The sequence below is a fragment of the Microcaecilia unicolor genome, chromosome 7 (assembly GCF_901765095.1).
Source record: "Microcaecilia unicolor chromosome 7, aMicUni1.1, whole genome shotgun sequence".
Lineage (NCBI taxonomy): Eukaryota > Metazoa > Chordata > Amphibia > Gymnophiona > Siphonopidae > Microcaecilia > Microcaecilia unicolor.
Window position 1 is genome coordinate 187,804,899 of NC_044037.1, and position 14,289 is coordinate 187,819,187.

General features: G+C 47.2%; 1 protein-coding gene across 2 annotated transcripts in view; it reads left to right on the forward strand.

Annotated features, from left to right (window-relative positions):
• The window catches only part of BARD1 (BRCA1 associated RING domain 1), a 169,770-nt gene that overhangs the window by 137,803 nt on the left and 17,678 nt on the right, over positions 1-14,289 (forward strand). For both annotated transcript variants that reach the window (XM_030210467.1, XM_030210468.1), the window contains one exon: positions 816-908. In XM_030210467.1, the coding sequence (XP_030066327.1) occupies positions 816-908 (93 nt within the window). The remainder of the gene's footprint in view (positions 1-815; positions 909-14,289) is intronic.

The following is a 14,289-nucleotide window of genomic DNA, read 5'->3' on the forward strand; positions in this document are numbered from 1 at the left end:
ATTGTTCCCCTGGTTCTCAGGATGCTGCACTAACCATTAGGCTACTCCTAGTTGTAAGTGAGTGAGAGGAGTTGGAATAATGAAAATCAATAATAAGCATGAAGTTTATGGTTAAAGATTACAGTTTGGATAAAGGACCGATGAAGATATAAGGTGAAGACAATCTTCTCTTGTGCTTCTCAAGGAATCTCACCACCGGTGGTCCATACCTAATATATATGCATGTTTGAAATTGGGATTGTGGGTTGATATTATTTTTGGTAGCACAATACAGATGGCATATCTTAATAGGCCCACATTAGAGCATTCAGGTAAGGTAGAGCTGTGTCTCATAATGTCAATATGATACAATGAAGCATTGTAACAGACAGCCAAGGAGGCAAGTGCAATTGAGACATATAGAGGCATATTTTCAAAGCACAGAGACTTAAAAGTTACATAGCAACCTATGGAACTTTGTAAGTCTAAGTGTTTTGAAAATGAGCCCCATAGACACATAGAAAGATGGGTAGATGAATGTTTGGGGGATAAACAGATGGGTGTGGCTAAACTAAAGGCTGAATATAGTATGTAGAACCGGTCTTGATTATAAGGTGTGTGACGAGGTGTGTTCTGGAACTCCAGATGACTTGTTGTGAGTAAAATGTAGCAACATTTTTGTGAATAATGTGGAAAGCAAGACCTACTTATTGAGACAAAGCATTTTGTTATGAATATAAAGAAGTTTTAATTGTGATGATAATTTTGATATTCCTCAGGGCTTTTATGTTCTATATTTTAATAATAATTCTCATTTTCTTTGTTGACTGTTTCAGTGACTCACCTCATTGTTCCAGATGAACCCATTCTTAATACCATGAAGTGCATGTTGGGCATTCTTGCTGGCTGCTGGATCCTGAAATTTAATTGTAAGTATTAGATCCTGCCTTTTTTAGCCAGGTAATTTATCCTTAAATTCCCAGCCACCTGAGACCACTAGGAAGTTAAGGTCCACTGGGCCACTCTGAAATGGAGCCGTGCCAAGGGAGTGGCATGCATTTCTGAGGTCATGTGGCCCATTAATTTAAATTACCGAACTGTGACCTGCTTGCTGCTGTGGACCTGCGAGGCCAGTGCTGTCAAGGCATCTGCCCTCACTTCTGGGGGAAAAGCCCAAGCCTGCAATTTATTGAGGGCCCCTATGTATTCCTATTGCTCAACTGGGCGAAGGTGGGACTTGGGGTAGTTTATGACAAACCCTAGGAGCTCCAACACCCGAATAGTTAGGCACATTGACTCTGACGCCCCTTTCTGTGATGTGCTCTTGACCAGCCAGTCATCCAGATAAGGAAACACATATATTCCCAGTCTATGTAAATATGTCACTACTACTCCTGGACACTTGATGAATACCCATTGATGAATAACCTGGGAGCCAACGTGAGGACCGATGCTTGTGCTTCTTGGGCTTTCCCCCCAATGCTCAGTGCCGATGAGGATGACATCGAACTCATACATCTCCTCAGTGTTGGGTCCGATGCAGTCCAGTCCTGGGGCCTGTTCTCAGTGCCCAATGTCGAGAGAAGTGGAGACCTTCTCGATGCCAGTGTTCTCCCAGTGGATGTTGAAGTCTTAGCAGCCATCGAGGTCTATGCTTCCATTGCCAATGACGATGTACTGGCCTTTGAGCATCCAAAATGTTTCTCCTGTTGGACCTTCTGTGACCTGTGTGTCCTCAACTACATTTTTAAACAGAGAGAACACGAGTTAGGCTCGTGTTCAGGCCCAAGGCAGCCGATGCACCAAGAGTGCAGGTTAATCACAGAAATAACCTGATTAAATTAGGCACACCTCTTGAAGCCTCTTCTGGGACATTGAGAAAAGAATTGCGGCTAAATTAAACTCCTCAGTTGTGACCTGAAAAAGGAGCAGAAGTCAAATTGATGTTCAGAGCTCGGGCCTATCAGTTCACGAAAAAGCCAAAACAATGAATGAAAATAAAGAGAAATTAAAGAAGAAACAGACAAATAAAAAAATACTAACTTAGAAACAGAAAAAATACTCATAAGGGAAGGCACTGTGAAAGAGTGAAACATGCACTGAGATGAGAACACAAAATGTATCCTCCCTGCTCCATGGAAAAAATGAGACTGAGGGACCCACACTCATGTGTCAGGCAGGAAGGCACATGTGTGGTGGGACACTGCTAGAGAGTTCTAAGTACTATCGCTAGTCAGAGTCCGCAATTGGCTTTTTCAGATGACATCACTCATCTGTGAGAATACAGCAGCCTGCTTGTCCTCTGAGAACAACAAGGACAGCGCTTATACTTCAACATCAAGTCCTTGACCCCCCCCCCCCCCCCCCCCCCACAGCTTAGATGATGACAGGCAAATAGAGACTTTATCCTTAACCAAGGAAATTCAGGGTATTGGCCTCACTTCAAGGACACCCTCTACTCGAAAATCTTATAAACCTGCATGAACTGTTTGTACACAGAAATTCAGCAAACCACTATAACCCTTTCACATACCCCATTCCAGGGGCGTATCTGCGTGGGGCCACAGGGGCCTGGGCCCCCGCAGATTTCGCCCTGGACCCCCCTACTGCCGCCGTGGGTACCTTTGCTGGCGGGGGACCCCAACCCCCACCAGCCGAGGTCCGCTTCCTCCTGCCGCTGCGAGGTTTTTTAAGTTCATCGGGATTCGTCCTCCGTCACTCTGTGCTGCTGTTCAAAGAAGCTGCTAGCTGAATGCAGTTTCGGACTGAGTCTGACGTCACTGCTGCATGTTGTACATGAGTCTGACGTCCTGCACGTACAACGTGCAGCAGCGACGTCAGACTCAGTCCGAAACTGCATTCAGCTAGCAGCTTCTTTGAATAGCAGCACAGAGTGACGGAGGACGAATCCCGATGAACTTAAAAAACCTCGCAGCGGCAGGAGGAAGCAGACCTCGGCTGGTGGGGGTTGGGGTCCCCACCAGCAAAGGTACCCACGGCGGCAGGGGGGGGGGTCGGAAATGGCGGCGGCGGCTGGGGGGGGGGGCTATAATGTGCCCCCTCACTCTGGCTTCGGCCCCCGCTACCGCCGACTTTCAGATACGCCCCTGCCCCATTCCGCAGGTAGTAATACACTTTCTCTACACTTCTCAGATCTTAAAAATGCTTCTGTGATTCTCCATCTATTTGCAATTTCAGAATACCATGTTCCAATAAAGAACAAATCAATTTCCACTCATCTGCTTATGAGAAGCTTAATAAACACCAAACCAGCTGTCCCCTCTATGACAGTTGGATTTGAATGTAGTACTACTTGGCCTTTTGTAGCCACCACTTGAACCATTGGCAGAAGCGCTTTTCAAATATGCAGCAACTTTTTTCAGAGACTGCCATTGGGAAAGCAGAATTACAAATGCTACATGCAATGGGGTAAACCCAGGTTTGGATCAACCCTGTTGGGCAGATCTGGAGCCAGTTAACACCCTTACCCATGCATGCGTACACACACATATATGCACACCTTTCCTCACATATATATGCACACCTTTCCTCACATATATATGCACACCTTTCCTCACATGTAAACCTTCACCTATATAACTCCATTTAACATTCATCCATGTATACACACACACTTATACTGCTTAGGCGCTTCTGTGCCCATAATGGCCCACAGTCCACAACCATACCCATTGCTAACAGTCATGCACCACAAAGACACATCCTTCATATAGTTACTACCCCTATACAAACGCTCCCACTCACACAAATCCCTCAACCCATAGAAGAACTACTGACACACTTCTTGAGTGTCCAGTGTTTTACACGACCTCAGTTGGTATATAGAACTATTGTTTGTGTTTACTTCCCCTTTTTGTTCTGTCACTCTTTATCTGTTTTTGACCCACTGCTGCATTATGGAGGTTCCATCTTAATTTTTCACAATTTATTAAGTAAGATTTTACAGTATGTTTGGTATTGATTCTTTTGGCTTGCACAGACTACTTTCATTCACATTTTATTACTTGTTCTGGATATTTATTGAGCTATTAATATTTATTGAACTATTGAGCATGATTTTATGAGTTTTATATATGTGAATATATTTGTTGTAAAAGTTTTGTTATATGCTGAATATGCACACATTTCCATTACTTGGTTCCCTCATATTTTGCATGTTTTATGATTTGTAGATTCTACATGTTATGTATATTCATATGATTTTATGGTTATTTTTAGTACTGTACCCTTAAGTATCTCCTGTGCAGGCGAAACATGGACCATGTCGGGTGATATTTTAATAAAAGACATTTTTTCTATTTGTGTTAGTTTCACTGTTAGTTTTGCTGTTGGTGTGGATCTGAAGAATCTCTGCATCCTGCGTGGGACATATATAATTTACAGTGATCACATGCTTAACTGGGAGCCCTAGCCGTGTCCCACCTACAGTCCGCCAATGTCTATGCCCCCTTTCATTTAAGCACTATGGGGTCCTTTTACTAAGGTGTGCTAACAGGTTTAGCATATGCTAATGAATTAGTGTGTGTTAAGTGCTGTACAGCCCATAGGTATACAGTGGGCTGTGTGGCATTTAGCATGCACTAACCTAGTAAAAGGACCCCTATATAAATTACATATGCCATTACAGAATAGCAGTTTGGCACTCTGCTGGCACTTTTGTGGATAAGTGTCCACTTACATGCATCATGCATAAGTGCTAGTTTTCTGTACATTATGTGCACAAGGGACATGTAAATGTGGGCACCTAAATTATAGAATTTCCCATCATGTAGTTAGAACTCTTAAAAATCTCTAAAAGATAAAAACCATATCACAGAAAATACAGAAAATGTCAGAATTTACGCAAAATTTTGGTAAAATATTCTTTTAAGTTTGCTTATGTGCAATCAGTTTTTTGTTATAATCATGGCTTTAATTTACTACATTTCTCAAGCAGTGGAATTCCTATACCATGAATATTCTAGTTAATTTTTATTTTTTGTGTGTATATAAACTTTATTTAATCTGTTATTATAATGCAGATTGGTACATCCCCGGTTGTTAATAGACACAGCTTTTTATGCACCATCCTTTTTAAAAGTGACTGCTTTTCATCTCTTGTGGGAAATGGTAGTAATAACTCATGGGGTCTGATACAGCTAAGTGACTATAATTAACAACACCACTCCATCTGTTCTCACCAATCTTTATTATTAGTCTTTTTCCTAGTCATTACAAGCTAAAGATTATTATAACAAATAATTGGACTCCTGCTGGTAGAACATTTGTCTGTGGAAAAGGCTGCCATTTGTTGTCTCTCTCCTGTCTTTTCATTGTTTAGTCATTAATAAAATCAACTGAAACCTCATATTAAAATAAATTTGTGGGCTGACCCCTTGGCTGTGCTATGCAAAGTAAATATTCCTAATTAGATTCTCTATTCAGATATTCCGTTCCCCATGTCAGCTGGCAATATTATGGAAGCAGCGTTTACATCTCTTGGGGTGAGGAGGGAGTCTCATTCATTGATACTTGCTTAGTTTCAGAGACCCTGGTGCATAGCTCCTAGCCAAGGACCGTCAGTTCAATTGCTGGGCCAAGTGAGTTAAGAAGGAATGTGGAATGGGGTAGAATTCACTATGTAGTTGTGAATGAATGCTGCTAGCACTATAGCCCAACAGGGTCTGCTTTCTGATTGAGTTGTAAGCTGAAAACAGCAAGAGAAAACTCATGTCAAAGATAAATAAAATAAAAGTTGTCACTAGCCAGGAAGATTCTCAGCTGATAAAAGTAAAACTGTAAAAAGAGTGTCTACCTGAGTCAGCCGTGGGTTGAGATTCTGGGGAACCAGGTTCAGTTCCCTCTGCAGATCCGTGTGACCCTGGGCAAGTCACTTAACCCTTCTTTGCCCCAGGTAAAACAGTAGTACAATGTACTACATAAGTACATAAATACATAAACATTGCCATACTGGGAAAGACCAAAGGTTCATCAAGCCCAGCATCCTGTTTCCAACAGTGGACAATCCAGGTCACAAATACCTGGCAAGATCCCAAAAAAGTACAAAACATTTTATACTGCATATCCCAGAAATAGTGGATTTTCCCCTGGTCCATTTAATAATGGTCTATGGACTTTTCCTTTAGGAAGCCGTTCAAACCTTTTTTAAACTCCGCTAAGCTAACTTAGATTGTGAGCCCACTAGTGCCAGACCCAGTACCTGTACAATGAAACTGTAAACCGCTCAGGTCTAAACAGTATATAAATACTTGAATGAATGAATGAATTGCATGTTACAAATGAACAATTGTATTTAGGAGAACTAGTAATAGCATTTTTGTTCAATCATGAAAGTTCAGTATCTCTCCACACTCGTCCTTCCCTACACCCCTTCCCGTGCACTCCGCTCCATGGATAAATCCTTCTTATCTGTTCCCTTCTCCACTACTTCCAACTCCAGACTTCGCGCCTTCTGTCTCGCTGCACCCTACGCCTGGAATAAACTTCCTGAGCCCCTACGTCTTGCCCCTTCCTTGGCCACCTTTAAATCTAGACTGAAAGCCCACCTCTTTAACATTGCTTTTGACTCATAACCACTTGTAACCACCTGCCTCCACCTACCCTCCTCCTTCCTGTACACAATAATTGATTTGATTTGCTTACTTTATTTTTTGTCTATTAGATTGTAAGCTCTTTGAGCAGGGACTGTCTTTCTTCTATGTTTGTGCAGCGCTGCGTATGCCTTGTAGCGCTATAGAAATGCTAAATAGTAGTAGTAGTAGTAGTAGCAATAAGTAAGTTTAGAAGTTCAACCAAAAACTATAGCCAGGAAAGATTAGCAGTCCTTTTGTCATATTAATTCTTTAACATTGAGATCCTGCATGTTCAGACATTCTGCTTCTGGCATCTTCAGAGCTGGAGTGGATTTCATAATGCTGTTTCATTTGGACTTCTGGGCCTTGCAATTTCAGTGATTGCACTTTGTTCATTTTTCTGTTTTATCTATCAATGAAAAATGCCATTAAAATATTTCTAACTACGATCTTTCTATGGCATGTACAAAATTAGTTTTCCTTTCTATAATTCCTTCAGCAGATCTCAGTTAAGGGTTTATTTGGAAACAGCATTTATTCCTCAGAACTTATAGTAATATAATCTGCTGCTCACTTTGTTTAGACTTCTCTTTATTACCCAGATCTACATCCCTTAAAATTCTCTATTCATTAATCTTCTTTATCTTTGTCCTTTTAGAGAGAGGGTTAAGGTTTGACTTGCAAAGGTTAATTTCCATATCATCAAGCAGATCAATCCATAGACTGGTGGGTTGTGTCCATCTACCAGCAGGTGGAGATAGAGAGCAAACTTTTGCCTCCCTATATGTGGTCATGTGCTGCCGGAAACTCCTCAGTATGTTCTCTATCTCAGCAGGTGATGGTCACACACAGCAGCAGCTCTGGCTAGGCCTCCAAGCCTAATTTTTAGGTTTTGTTGAGTGCCTGGGGTTGAGGGCTCTTTTGAGCAAGTGCAAACCTGGTGGTGCCAGGTCCCTCCTTTTCTCCCCCCTCCCGCTGGCTCCGTTTACAAAAAAAAAAAAAAAAAAAAAAATTTTTGAACGTCCTTAAAGGCGTTTATTTCGACGTTTATTTAAGCGTCTATTGCAGCTACTCACTGGGACACCAGGTCGTTACAACTCGGAGCGGACAGCAGGTAATTTTTACCTTTTTATAGCGGGCAGGGGGTTCCCCGATTCTTCTCCTCGTGGCATTTGGCGTCGGAGGGCGAGGGCGCAAAGGGTCGCACCCCGGGTCGCTTGAGCGCTTCTAGAGGGGATGCGGGGGTCTTAAAGCCTGATTCGCCCTTGTTGGGTGACAGTTTCGTGACCGATGAATGTCCCGGTCCTTCCTCCGGCGTGGCGGTTTTTCCCGCCATAAACGCCCATCCCCCGCTCCTCGCCTCCGACATCTTGGCCGGCCACGCGGCTCGGACGGCTTCTTCTTGGGCCGCCCTTGAGGTTGGAGACATTAATGCCATGAACGCCCTTAATTTGGGCGACGGCACAGAAGCGGCTAAAGTTAAGAGCCGTTCTTCCCGCGCGGCTCCTTCGCGGAGTTTCGCGCCGGACGCCATTTTGGATGCGCAGCATGTCTCTCCCCCGCTATTGCGAGCGCCGGTTGAGGGTGCGCCTAGGGCTGTTGCCCAGGCTGCGGAAGTGCACAGTCTGGGGGGTTTCTCCCCCGAGTTTGTTTTGCTGCTGCATCAGGCCTTCCTCATGCACAACGCTGCCCCTGCTCCCTCGTCTGGTAAAGAGGTTGAGGTTCCCAGAGGTAAACGCCCTCGGGTTGATTCCCAGGCCTTGGAGGAATTTGTCTCCTCCGATGTAGATGAGGGCAGCGTGTCTGAGGTCTCCCAACGGTCCTTTGCGGATTCCTTGGAGGAGACGGATCCACGCTCGGATGGAGCGGATGACCCCTCTGCAGCGCGGCTTTTTCGCCCAGAGGATTTGCCCAACCTGTTGTTACAGGCCATGGACACTTTGAAGATTTCCTCTCCGGAGGACGTCTCTCCCTCAGCCCCTGTTGGCTCTGCCATTATGCTGGGGACGAAGCGCCCGCCTAGAACCTTCCACGTGCATGATGCCATGCACACCTTAATTTCGGCTCAATGGGATGTCCCGGAAGCGAGCCTTAAAGTGGCTAGGGCTATGTCCCGCCTCTATCCTTTGGCTGTGAGTGAACGTGAGGCCTAGCTGTGGCCTACCGTGGATTCTTTAATCACTGCGGTGACTAAGAAAACGGCATTGCCGGTGGAAGGTGGCACGGTCCCTAAAGGACGCCCAAGACAGAAGATTGGAGGCGGCCTTAAGGTCGTCCTTTGAGGCGGCTGCTTTAAGTTTGCAGGCCTCAGTTTGCGGCTCCTATGTGGCCAGGGCGTGCCTGACTATGGTGCAGCGGGCTTCCCCCTCGGATCATTCCTTGAGGGCTGATTGGCCGGCCCTGGAATCGGGCTTAGCCTATTTGGCAGACTTGCTGTATGATGTCTTGAGAGCCTCAGCTAAAGGCATGGCTCAGACAGTCTCTGCGCGGCGGTGGCTTTGGCTGAAACATTGGTCTGCTGACCACGCCTCTAAATCCCGCCTGGCTAGATTGCCTTTTAAAGGCAAGCTGCTCTTTGGGGTCGAGCTGGACAAAATCGTGACCGATCTCGGCACGTCTAAGGGCAAGAAGTTACCAGAGGTCAGGGCTCGGGCTAGTGCTCGTCCCGGTACCTCCAGAGGACGGTTTCAGGAAGCCCGTCGGTACCACCCGGGCAGGTCGGGTTCTTCTGCCCCCTCTTCCTTTAAGAGGAATTTCTCCCCCAAGCAGCATTCCTTTCGCAGAGACCGCCGTCCCGGAGGTGCTCCCTCCGGTCCTCCCCCAGGGTCTCGTACCCAATGACGGGGTCTTGGTCCACGCCCCAGTGCAGATTGGAGGACGGCTGTCCTCGTTTCTGGGCGAGTGGACCACAATAACTTCAGACGCTTGGGTGCTGGAAGTCATCAGAGACGGCTACAAGCTAGAGTTCTGCCGACCCTTAAGAGACGGGTTTGTACTCTCTCCCTGCAAGTCTCCGGTCAAAGCTGTGGCAGTGCAGCAGACTTTGGACAATCTGATCCGCCTGGGTGCGGTCGTCCCGGTGCCAGAAAATCAGCTTGGCAAGGGGCGTTACTCCATTTACTTTGTGGTACCAAAGAAAGGAGGTTCTGTCCGGCCTATCCTCGACCTCAAAGGGGTCAATCGGGCCTTGAAAGTGCGGCACTTTCGCATGGAGACTCTCCGCTCTGTTATAGCGGCAGTGAAGGCAGGGGAGTACCTGGCATCCTTGGACATCAAGGAAGCATACTTGCATATTCCCATCTGGCCTCCTCATCAACGCTTTCTGCGTTTTGCAGTCCTGGGCCGACACTTCCAGTTCAGAGCCCTCCTGTTCGGGTTGGCTACTGCTCCGCGGACCTTTTCCAAAGTAATGGTGGTCATAGCGGCCTTCCTGCGAAAGGAAGGAGTCCAAGTCCATCCTTATCTGGACGACTGGTTGATCCGAGCCCCCTCTTATGCAGAGTGCGGCAAAGCTGTGGACCGGGTAGTTGCTCTTTTGAGCTCCCTGGGATGGATCATCAACTGGGAGAAGAGCCAGCTGCGCCCGACTCAGTCCCTGGAGTATCTGGGAGTTCGATTCGACACCCAAGTGGGCAGAGTGTTCCTGCCAGACAATCGGATTGTCAAACTTCAGGCTCAGGTGGACCAGTTCCTAGTAGCCTCTCCTCTTCGGGCTTGGGACTATGTGCAGCTGTTGGGCTCTATGACGGCCACGATGGAAGTAGTGCCCTGGGCCAGGGCTCATATGAGACCACTACAACACTCCCTGCTGCAGCGCTGGACTCCGATGTCGGAGGATTATGCTGTGCGCCTTCCCTTGGATCCAGCAGTGCGCAAGGCGCTGAGCTGGTGGATGCAGACAGACAAGTTGTCTGCGGGAATGCCTCTGGTGACCCCAGAGTGGATTGTCGTCACGACGGACGCCTCGTTGTCGGGCTGGGGAGCCCACTGCTTGGGAAGGACAGCGCAGGGGCTCTGGTCTCCTGCAGAGGCAAAGTGGTCTATCAACCTCCTGGAACTCAGAGCCATTCGGTTGGCGCTTTTGGAGTTCATCCCGGTACTGGTGTTGAAGCCTGTACGGGTCCTGTCGGACAATGCCACGGCTGTGGCCTATGTCAACCGCCAGGGAGGTACCAAGAGCGCCCCTCTAGCCAAGGAGGCTATGAATCTTTGCCAGTGGGCGGAAGCGAACCTGGAGCAGCTTTCAGCGGCCCACATTGCCGGAGTCATGAATGTCAAGGCGGACTTTCTCAGTCGCCATACCTTGGAGCCCGGAGAGTGGCAGCTATCTGCTCAGGCGTTCTTGGACATCACGAAGCGCTGGGGCCAGCCGAGCCTAGATCTGATGGCGTCATCGGCCAATTGCCAAGTGCCGCGCTTTTTCAGCAGAGGACGGGACCCTCGATCCCTGGGAGTAGATGCTCTTCTCCAACAGTGGCCGACACAAGAGCTCCTCTATGTGTTCCCGCCCTGGCCCATGTTGGGCAGGGTGCTAGACCGGGTGGCAAAGCATCCCGGCAGGGTAATCCTGGTGGGTCCGGATTGGCCCAGACGTCCCTGGTATGCGGACTTGATCAGGCTCTCAGTCGACGATCCTCTGCGGCTGCCAGTGGAGCACGGCCTGTTACATCAGGGTCCCGTGGTGATGGAGGATCCCTCCCCCTTTGGTCTTACGGCCTGGCTATTGAGCGGCAGCGTCTGAGGAAGAAGGGCTTCTCAGACAAGGTCATCGCCACTATGCTGAGAGCGAGGAAGCGCTCTACTTCTACTGCTTACGCCAGGGTTTGGCGTATCTTTGCAGCGTGGTGTGAAGCAGGCTCACTTTCTCCCTTCACTGCTTCAATTTCTTCAGTGTTGGCGTTCCTGCAAGAAGGTCTGGAGAAAGGCCTGTCGCTCAGTTCCCTTAAAGTCCAGGTAGCGGCTCTGGCTTGCTTCAGGGGCCGCCTGAAGGGTGCTTCCCTGGCTTCGCAGCCAGATGTGGTGCGCTTTCTCAAGGGAGTTAATCACCTGCGCCCTCCTCTGCACTCAGTGGTGCCTGCGTGGAATCTCAACCTGGTGCTAAGAGCATTGCAGAAGCCGCCGTTTGAACCCTTGTCGAGGGCATCTCTGAAAGACCTGACGTTGAAAGCAGTCTTTTTGGTGGCTATCACTTCAGCCAGAAGAGTTTCCGAGCTCCAGGCGCTCTCATGTCGAGAGCCTTTTCTGCAGTTCACTGAGGCAGGAGTGACTATTCGCACAGTGCCTTCCTTTCTGCCCAAGATTGTTTCTCGCTTCCATGTGAATCAGCAGCTCTGTCTCCCTTCCTTTCGTAGGGAGGACTACCCAGAGGAGTACTCTGCTCTTAAATATCTGGATGTGAGACGAGTCATCATCAGATACTTGGAAGTGACCAATGATTTCCGGAAATCGGATCATCTGTTTGTCCTGTTTGCAGGTCCTCGTAGGGGTCTGCAGGCTGCTAAGCCTACAGTGGCAAGATGGGTCAAGGAAGCCATTGCAGCGGCTTATGTGACTGCGGGGAAGGTGCCGCCTCTCCAGCTGAAGGCTCACTCCACGAGAGCTCAGGCGGCTTCGATGGCAGAGGCCGGATCCGTCTCCTTGGAAGAGATATGCAAGGCGGCAACTTGGGCTTCGGCTCATACATTCTCCAAGCATTACCGTTTGACTGTGGCTGCACGGGCGGAGGCCCGGTTTGGAGCTTCAGTATTAAGGTCAGGGATTTCAATGTCCCGCCCTGGGTGAGTACTGCTTCGGTACATCCCACCAGTCTATGGATTGATCAGCTTGATGATATGGAAGGTAAAATTATGTATAATCATACCTGATAATTTTCTTTCCATTAATCATAGCTGATCAATCCATAGCCCCTCCCAGATATCTGTACTGTTTTTATTCTGGTTGCATTTCAGGTTCAAGTTTAGTCTTCAGTTACTTCAGGAAGACTTCGTGTTCAAGTTTTTTTTTCACTTGGATTCTTCAAGAGTTAAGACGAGTTTGTGTTACAGTGAGCTGCTGCATTCCTCTCCCCTCCGTTTTACGGGGCTGGATTGAGACTTAAAATTCTGCCGGCACTCCCTCCCACTTCGTGCGGCTGTAGGGCAGCTTTGTACCCCTCCCGCTTCGGCGGTGTTAGGGTCAGTCAGCTCCTCCCGCGGTTGCGGTTGCAGGATAAGCCAGATCCCCCCGCATCGGCGGGTGTGGTGTCCCTCCCCCGCTCCGCGGGGATGAGCTGGACGGATTCCCCTCCCCCACTTGTGTGGGGATGAGCTGGGTTAATTCCCCTCCCCCGTTTCGGCGGTGGTGAGCTGGGCAGAGTGTCCCTTTGTGGGTGTAATTCTCTAAGTGCTGAGTCCTGCGGATGGAGCTTTGATATCGACATACTGAGGAGTTTCCGGCAGCACATGACCACATATAGGGAGGCAAAAGTTTGCTCTCTATCTCCACCTGCTGGTAGATGGACACAACCCACCAGTCTATGGATTGATCAGCTATGATTAATGGAAAGAAAATTATCAGGTATGATTATACATAATTTTACCTTGGTCATTATCTGTTATCTCCATATATTGATGATGACAAGAATGATCTTAAAATGTAAATACAAGTTATGATTGCTATTCATGATGGCATCTTTAAACTTGGCTCACTTTTATAAAACATTTAAGGAAAATTTAAAATCTGATTTCAATTTTAGAAATTACAGTTTTTTAATTGTAGAAGACTCACAGTTGCTTAGTCATTTGTGAAATATATGTATTCTGGTGATCCATTCCAAAAGTGGTGGTCATGCTTGATGTAATCTTAGAGGTATTTTGTGAAAATATATAGCAGGAAAGATATGTAACTGTAGGATTGTCATGACACTGTAATTCAGTGGTTCTCAACCAGGGTGTTACAATACCTGTGTGTGCCACAAAGGCAAGGGGAGGTATGTCACGGGGTCAACTTGAAGGTATTCTTGCCAGATGAAAAGAAACCAGCTCCTCTTTTGTGTAAGGATACCACATTTCCCCTTCCAACTTTTAGGGTTTCTTCCTGAATCTTCGGGGCTTGACCCCAACTGCTTAGACTCTGGAATTAAGCTGTCTCTGAATCTTCTATCCCAGCTCAATCCTTTATCTTTTGTCATGAATTGAGGTTGCAGGGGTCCAACTCAGGAATAATGTCAGAAAGTACTTTCTGTGGAGAGGGTGGTAGATACTTGGAATGCCCTCCCGCAAGAGGTGGTGGAGATGAAAATGGTAACGGAATTCAAAAGTATGTGGGATAAACACAGAGAAATCCTGTATAGAAGGCATGAACCAAACAAGCTTAGTGGTGATTAAATGGCAACACCAGTGATTGGGAAGCAAAGCCAGTGCTAGGCAGACTTCTACTGTCTATGCCCTGATCATGGCTGGACAGATTCAGCTTCAGTAGCAGGAGAACAAGGCCAGTGCTGGGCAGATTTCTACGTTCTGTGCCCTTATTGTGGCTGAACAGATATGCCAGTGCCAGGCAAACTTCAATGGTATGTGCCCTGAAAATGGTATGGAGAAATCAAGATCAAGTATATATATGTAGTATCACATCATACCTTATGCTATGAGTTTATCTTGTTGGGCAGACAGGATGGACCATACAGGTCTTTATCTGCTGTCATCTGCTTATGGTATCATTGTTAATCCTTCCTTGCTTT